The sequence below is a fragment of the Erythrolamprus reginae genome, chromosome 3 (genome assembly GCF_031021105.1).
Source record: "Erythrolamprus reginae isolate rEryReg1 chromosome 3, rEryReg1.hap1, whole genome shotgun sequence".
In the NCBI taxonomy this organism is placed as follows: domain Eukaryota; kingdom Metazoa; phylum Chordata; class Lepidosauria; order Squamata; family Dipsadidae; genus Erythrolamprus; species Erythrolamprus reginae.
The window spans coordinates 210,316,347-210,325,242 of record NC_091952.1 but is presented as its reverse complement, the minus strand read 5'-3'; the positions used below and the strand labels follow the sequence as shown (position 1 = coordinate 210,325,242).

The window sequence follows — 8,896 nt, the reverse complement described above, 5'->3', positions numbered from 1 at the left end:
GAGTGCTAATCCCACATTTCCAGTTCCTCACTGATAGGACACCTGGATAGTGAAGCACTCCATATAGATCAGTGTTTCTCAACCTTGGGCGTTTGAAGATGTGTGGACTTCAAGTCCCAGAATTCCCCAGCCAGCGTTGCTGGCTGGGGAATTCTGGGAATTGAAGTCCACACATCTTCAAATGGCCAAAGTTGAGAAACACTGATATAGACCAATGATGGCAAACCTTTTTTTCCTTCAGGTGCCGAAAGTGTGTTTGCATGCACTATTGCACATGCATGGGTAGCCACCCAGATAATGCAATGCCCCTCCCGCACATTCTATCCCCTGCATATGTGCAACCACCCCGTTTTGGCTTTCCATCCCAAAACAGAAAAGCCTCCCATTCCCAAAACAGCTGGGAAGGGGGGAAAACCTCTTTTCCCAAACGGACCTGTGGGGGGTAGTCTCCCATCCCCAAAGAAGGCTGAGAGGTGGGAAAATCCTTGCGTGCCCAAACAACACTGGGGTGGAATCTCCAGAGATCTAGGAAGGCACAGGACGCAGATGGTGAGAAAGCATGAGCTTGTCTGACCCCAAAATCAGCTGGCCAGCGGGAGGCACTCACACATGCACAGTGGAACTGAGCTGGTCAATGGCTCGCATACCTGCAGAGAGGGCTCCGCCATAGGTTCCCCATCATGGGCGTAGATCATATAATTGTTTAAAATCTGGCTATGCATTTCAGAATTTTAATACAGTGCATATTGCTGTTATTCACAATTTTTTTCTATATACATTCCATCAGCACTTATAATTTAAGCAGAACTACTTAAAATTCAGGAGATAATGTGAAATTTTAGAATGCGTAAACTTTGGAACACTGTTACCATTGTATTAAGATACACTTCTTACTGAATTACTATTATGTAATCAGCTTGTTGATTCTAAATCCCATATTAATGGGTGGTAGGCCAAAGTTTTGTTTGTGTAAGTTGGTAGCTAAGTGCTAAATAAATGTAAATTCTATGATTCAGCATTTTTTTGAAAATGTGACATAACTAAATCTTTGTAAATAGCAGAGTTCACAAACCGAGGGTAGGAATCTCTGAGCATCAACATATAAATTTGGAGTTGTGCTTCATCAAAAGTATGTATCGATGGTTCCATTATGTTCCGGTTAATAATTCCTCTTGCTCTGGAGTCCAGACTGACCTGTTAATAAATGAATTTATTAAAGTGTTCAATAATGTATTTCCTCAATTATGTTGCTAAAAGCGGAAACAATTTGATAGTTTCACAATGGGTCTGAAAATTATATAGACTTTTTATAACGAGAACATTATATTACCACTTAAACATTGGATAATGTTCTGCTATCATCTAGTCTTTATTTTAAAATCCACAGCTTTTGTTTTTCCCTGAAAAAAAGACATTTTCTTCCAATGTTTAGTATTTGAAGGATATGGATTTAAAACAGACGTAGATAATTTGGAATACATCATACTAAGGCAGGGGTGTCAAACTCAATTTAATTGTGGGCTGCATTAGGGTTGTGTTGGACTTCAGAATGCTGGGGTGGGAGTGGCCAGCTAATATGTCACTCATGTCAGGAGCACCTATGATGGCCTGAGTGCTCTGTCAGCAAAAACAGGCTCCTGAGCAACAGCTGCCTTCAAATATCTGCCAGCGAAAACTGATCTCCGAACAGCCACCCATAACTGCACTGGGCTATGCAGCTGGACTTCATTAGCAATGGATAAATTAAATCTTTTGGAAACTTATTCTACGAGAGTGAACCATGTCAGTCTTCTAGAAAGATAAGTTCCAATTTTACACCTGTCCCCTACTTATGGACTTATCCCTATCATCCTCAGTGGTATGCTTAAAGACAATTTATTCTTTTATATATATATTCTAAGTTTTTTAACATTTTAGTATTGCAGTTTATTTCCCAAGAAGACCACTTCTTTAAATCACCTCATAAGAATAAATGTTTAAATGTTATACAATAAATCACTTTAAAACTATCAAACTTTAAAAATCTGAGCAATCTTGCAACAGTTTTAATCTTTAAAATATGCCATCTGAACAAGAACAGCTTGGAACAGTTCATGATATATCTTGGGTTGAATCATGTAAAATCAAGGGAATTACAATTGAAACAAACCTCTCTTGGAGAAAGAATAGAAACGTAATCTTCATATATTCGCCTGACTTTTTCTTCAATTACATTCTTGTTGGATTCCTGTTTTAAGTCCTCACAAGCCAGCCAGAAAAGCATGTTTTCTTCACTGTATTCTGACCGAAGGAATTCACTGAAAGCATTTCGACCTGAAGGTGTTGCCATCAGTTTGTCAAAGGAATGTCTCCAAGCAGTTGCTTCTTCTAAAGATGGCGTTGAGCTATACATAAAATAAATGAATGAAAAATAATAAACACTGTTACTACGGTATGGGAGGAAAATGTGGAATTTAAGAGGTTTGATGCATTACTAAATCTGAAATTTGAAGCAATTTACTTAAAAAAATACAAAAAATGCACAAAGGTGGTGAATGATACCTTGTTATTAATACTCTGTCAATAAAATACTCCATAAGTACTTTTTCTATCAGTTATCTTATAGTAGTATGTTTATTACTGAACTGATCAGTACAATTATCTACAATATATTTACTCAGCATAACCAGTACTTTCATGTTCTTTCTTATATGCTGCTATCCTGTAGCTGCAGTATTAAGGAGCAAAAGCAACTGTCTGGGATTTTTTTTCATTTTTTCATAAAGTAAAAATGGAAAAAGAAATTCTTGCATTAATTTTTCATATATTTTCATAGCACATGCTAACTAGATTCATTTTATAAGTGAACGTGTTGCATGACAGTGATCTCATGGCAACCAGAATATGCTAAACTGGTATGAGAAAGGTAATGACTTTATCCAATGTCATATTGTCTAAATATTGTTTAAATAAACTACAACTTCCATCATTCCCAATATACATGCTATCTAAGAGATACTAGTGCTTTAAATGCACTAAAATGACTTTACCAATTAATCCTTACCCTTGTTCACAGTATGGAATAATTTCTGGTCCAATTTCTGGTTGCCCGTCTTGATTTCTAACAGTAAGACTGTAATAAAACAGAGTTTGGTGAAACTGAAATAAAAAATTGCTATTTTAAATTTACTACTAGGGTTGATACCTAAATATAGATTATAATTTAATTCCCCCAGTATAAGAATTCCACCAGGATACCATGCAATTTCTTCTAAATTTGATGTGTTTAATTATAAGGCATCTCATTTTTAATATCTTAGAAAAATATTTGTTTATATAATATATCAGCTGGCTTGCTTTAGTTTAAAAATATGGGACAGAAGAGAAAATAATATTTTTAGCAAATGTGATTTCTTCTAGAAAATCTGTTGTATGAAGGAGGGTAAGAACGGTAAAATATTACACATAGATTTATCTGAAACAAATTAGCACTTTAATGTTCCGATGTCCAACTACTCAAGGTCGTTTATTCTTTTATTGTCATTTGCTCTTATGTCAGAAAGGTCCCTGTTTTATAATTTTAATAGACTGCTTCATATGCTTCGTAGTTTGAACTCATGAAAATCTGCAAAGAAGCTTTTGCATTGGAGAGAACTGCTCTACTTTGCATTGAAATAAATTTTATATTTGATTTAGAATTGGATAAATTTTCAATGGAATATACCTGTGATGGTGAACTTATGGCACGCAGGAATTCAAAAGCATGCAAATGTGAGTAGACTAATAGGTACCACTTTGGTGGGAAGGTAACAGTGTTCCATGCATCTATGGTAAATTTCCATGCTAGCTACATGCCCATGGTAAATCTTCAGAGAACGCTGGCTCAGAGATAGGGTCAGACATGACTGGACAGAAAAACCTTTACTTTTAATTATCTTATCATATTTTAGTTTTTCAAACTTGTAATGGATTTAAGTGAAGAAAACAGCATATGATGCTGGACATGTCTTTCACTGTTGGTCCATTCAGATTCCTTTCTCTTTTTTCTTTAAAACAATTCAATCAGGGAATTCAAACTTCAGGTCCTATTGCAACTGAGAATCTAATGGGTATTTATACACTTGATGGTTGGATAAAGGTTGATTTCCTATAGCATTTAGCATTTAGATTTATATACCACTTCACAGCGCCTTACAGCCCTATAACCAGTTTGCAGAGAGTAAGCATATTGCCTTCAACAATCTGGGTCCTCATTCTACTGATCTTGGAAGGGTGGAAGACTGAGTCAACCTTGAGCTTACTGAGATTCGATCTGCCAAACTGCTGGCAGCCAGTGATGAGCAGAGGTAGCTTGCAGCACTGCACTCTAATCACTGCGCAACTGAGGCTATAGTAGAAGTTATGACGCTTACTTCAAGCATTGTAAACTGATGGGTATCATCTGAGATGCTCTTAAATCCATCCACAAATACAGGTTAATGGAATAATGGAATTTTAAAAATGTAGAAACATTTCCTCAAGAGTTTAAAGGACCATATATCTACTCACTAGACCAGGGGTCGCAGCCTTAAACACTGAAAGAACCATTTGGACCCATTTTCTACAGAAAGGAAAACATCAGGAGCCACAAAACCTGGGTGGACATGGTCAACTCGACATCACTCATTCCCACCCAGTCACATGACTGTCTCCATCTGTCTCTGTGTCTCATGTCTCTCTCTTTCCTTCCTTCCTGCCCTCCCTCCCACTTTTTCTTTTTCCCTGTTGTGTCTCTCTCTTTCTTTCCCTCCCTCTTTCTCTCTTCCTTCTCTCTGTCTGTCTCTCTCTCTGTGTCTCTCTCTCTGACTCTCCCTCACTATTTCCATTTCCATTTCTCTTTCTCACTTTTCTCTCTTTCTTTTGCTTTCTCTGTCTCTCTCTTACTCTCTTTTCCCCTTTCTCTCTTTTTTATTTCATTCTGTCTCTCTTTTTTATTTCATTCTCTCTCTCTTTTTCTATGTCTCTATCTCTGCCTGCCTATCTCTCTCTCTTCTCCCTGTATATCTCTCTGTCTGTCTCTTCCCCTCTCTTTCTCTGTGTATCCCTCTCTCTCTCCCTCTCTTTCTTTCTCTCTTTAAATCTTTTTTCTCCCTGTCTCTCTTTCTCTCTCCCTTTCCCTCCTCTCTCTCCCCCTTCTCTCTCGGTGTGTCTCTCTTTCTCTCTCTCTCTTTGTCTCTTCCTCTTCCACTCTCACTTCTCCATTATCCAACTCCCACACCCAGGGAATAATTGTAAGGAAATTTGGCCACGTTTTCTGTCTTTGGAAAGACAAAAATAAACCTTGCATTGCAAAAGGAGTGACTGTCAGGTTGTTACATCACAGCACCATGAGATGGCCACCTTAGATCGCCGCATGCACTTCAGAGAAGCATCATCTCAATCAACAGTACACACACACAGGCACGCATATGCATCCTGTAACTGTGTCCAATGTGGCCAGGAAATATAGTCCCCAGGCACCCTGAAAGATGCTTGGCAGGCAAATTATAGGGAAACCTCCCCGCCATCACCAAGGTAGCATCTGTTGAATCCTTGCAAAACTGGGAAAAGGCAGAGAGGGGAGCAGACAGAGCTGCATTTATCTATCTGTCTTTCTGTCTCTCTCTCTCTGTCACTGCCCAACTGCAGCAAGAAATGGTGGGTGGTTAGTGCTGTGGACACATGACCTGCTCTCCACCACAAGACACTGGGCTGCCCCATGCTGCACCATAGCCAATGTCACTGCCATTGCCAGAGGCAAGTGGTGAGGGTCACATTGTGGTTCCGTATCGTAATGGGCTCCAGGAGGAGCAGGGGACCCCCATTTCTCCCATTCTCCCGGAAACTTCAGATCGTGCAGAATGCAGCTACGAGAGCAATCATGGGCTTTCCCAAATATGCCCATGTCACACCAACACTCCGCAGTCTGCATTGGTTGCCGATCAATTTCCGGGCACAATTCAAAGTTTTGGTTATGACCTATAAAGCCCTTCATGGCATCGAACCAGAATATCTCCGAGACCGCCTTCTGCTGCACGAATCCCAGCGACCGATTAGGTCCCACAGAGTGGGCCTTCTCCAGGTCCCGTCAACTAAACAATGTCGGTTGGCGGGCCCCAGGGGAGGAGCCTTCTCTGTGGCAGCCCCGACTCTCTGGAACCAGCTCCCCCCAGAGATTAGAACTGCCCCTACCCTCCTTGCCTTTCGTAAATTCCTCAAAACCCACCTTTGTCGTCAGGCATGGGGGAATTGAGATATCTCCCCCGGGCCTATATAATTTATGTATGGTATGTTTGTAGGTATGTCTGCTTAAAAATGGGGTTTTTTAACTATTTTAAATTTTAAATTGTATATTATTAGATTTGTTATGAATTGTTTTATTGTGTTGTGAGCCGCCCCGAGTCCACGAAAAGGGGCGGCATACAAATCTAATAAATAAATAAATAAATAAATTGTGAAACATGCTAACTTTCATTGTGCTGCGCATGGCAGGCAGGCCATGGAGGTGGCAGCAGCAGCGGCATTAAGAGCCATAGCAGAGGGGTGAAAAAGCTGCATGCAGCTTCAGAGGCAGGGTTGGGCTGCTGCCCGGACCCAGGAGGGGGCACGCAGTGGGTAGTGAAAATGGAGCTCCACCCCAGAGCATCTAATTTGCACTGAGAGATGTTGAAAGAAAATACAGGGCATCCTGCATAAGCCATGCCCACAGTTTGGTAGTAAAGATTTTCGTATCCCTTCACTGCATATATGGCATATATACATAGAATTAAATAGTATATTTTAGATGTTCAGTAGTAGTAAATAGATAAGGAAATTGTATCTCTTTGAGACAAGGAGAGGCCAGGCACCCTAACCCTAACCCAAACCCTTGACGTGAGAGACGTCAAGTTGGCCTTTAAGCCAGGCAAATGATCTTTAAGTGACCCCCGGTCACATGATCGTCAAGTCACTCCCACCTGGTCACATGGCCTGCATGCCACACCCACAAAACAATCCACACCCACAGTGTGGTAATAATTTTTTTTGCAGCCCTTTACTGTTCAGAGCCATAGATTGCCAACACTAGACTGTTATTCTCAGATTTATGGGAGAATTAACTGACCTTTTAAAGTTTTTCTGCAAATATGGAACCAGTGATAAAAACAACTTTCAAGACCATTGAGCAATCTAAGTATTATTATAAATATAATGTTCGCTGTTGATTCTGACATTCGGGCATTACATGGACTGGGCTATTCTTAACGTTGATATGAATAAAAGTTCTGACTTACAATTTATTGGCTAACACGTCTACGGAGAGGGGCGGCATATAAATCCAATAAATAAATAAATAAAATAAATCATAAATAAAATAAAATGGTCACTCAGAACTAAGACAATTATTCACAAAATATGTTAACTCAGACATATCAGCACATTAGTGATATGTCATTATGAGCCATGGTGACTCAGTAGTTAGAGTGCAGTACTACAGGCTACTTCTGCTGCCTGCCTGCAATTTGGCAGTTCAAATCTCACCAGGCTCAAGGTTGACTCAGCCTTCCATCCTTCTGAGGACGGTAAAATGTGGATCCAAATCGTTGGGGGCAATATGCTGACTCTGCAAACTGCTTAGAGAGGGCTGTAAAGCATTGTAAAGCGATGTAGAATTCTAGGTGCTATAGCTATTACTTTAGATTACTGATTCTATGTTAAAGAGATGTAGTGGTGCAGTGGTTAGAATGCAGTATTGCAGGCTAATTCTGCTGACTGCCAACTAACCCTAACCCTATACACATTGCATACACATTTATATTTATTGCAATAATTGCAGGGGTGAGAAGTTAGGATTCCTAATCTCTCACTTTCTGAGTTCAGTACCTATTGTGCTTAAAGAAAACAAAGTGATTTCACAATTCACATGCTATGAATAATCTGATTTAACCCTGAATCCTATTATTGGTCCATTTGGCCACTATATAGATCTAGAGTGTATTCGTCAATTAAATTATCCTGTTTGGAAAATTAAATGGGAAACACGTAATATATGAATAGCATCAATCTTGCATCTTTGTGCAACTCCACAAACAGCATGATTTTGTTTTCATCTACACACAGCTGTTGCCTAGCTTACTCTAGGTATCTTCCTTCCCTGCTAATCTGATTACCCAAGGGACCTATGTCTATGTTCCTATGGAAACTAGCCGTCATCCTCCCTCTGGCCGAATTGAATATATTTTAAAGACATACCAAGAGAAACTGCAACAGCAGCACCAACAGAAGCAGCAGGGATTGGAGCCACGAATCTCCACCCCAGACTGGGCAAGTAGAGAGTGTGGTATCTCCTGAGATGAAGAGGTCTGCCTTTTGCGCATTTCCACCTGCTCTGATCCCATGAGCTGCAAAATAGAATGTTAGGAAATAGATTAAACATGCCAGAAAAAAGCTGTATGCTGGGTTGTTGATAGCTGCCATGCTGCAATGGCAACCAATGGTTTTTCTAATTGCTGTTCGAAATGCAAAGAGATCTATGTCTTAACCTTATGTCTTAACCTAATCCTACGTAGCTTCTGCTCTGGCAGTCTCACACTATTTACCAGAGCTTACAAAACTTTCGCCAGACCCATCCTCGAATACAGCTCATCTGTTTCAAACCCATGCCGCATCTCGGACATTAACACCCTCAAAAATGTCCAAAGATACTTCACCAGAAGAGCGCTTCACTCCTCCACTCGAAACAGAATACCCTACAAAACTAGATTTATAATCCTGGGTCTAGAAAGCTTAGAACTATGAGTTAAGTATTGCCCACAATATCATATGTTGCAACGTCCTGCCTGTCAACGTCCTGCCTGTCAACGACTACTTCAGCTTCAACCACAACAACACAAGAGCACACAACAGATTCAAACTTAATATT

General features: G+C 39.9%; 1 protein-coding gene across 1 annotated transcript; it reads right to left on the bottom strand.

Annotated features, from left to right (window-relative positions):
• Positions 1–957: 957 nt before the first annotated feature.
• RGS20 (regulator of G protein signaling 20) lies at positions 958–8,372 on the bottom strand. Its single transcript, XM_070749162.1, has 4 exons — positions 8,227–8,372; positions 3,044–3,112; positions 2,150–2,384; positions 958–1,194 (listed from the first exon to the last, which is right to left on the bottom strand). The coding sequence occupies exons 1-4, from the start codon at positions 8,370–8,372 to the stop codon at positions 1,006–1,008; spliced, it is 639 nt and encodes a 212-aa protein (XP_070605263.1). The 3' UTR covers positions 958–1,005.
• Between the last annotated feature and the right edge of the window lie 524 nt (positions 8,373–8,896).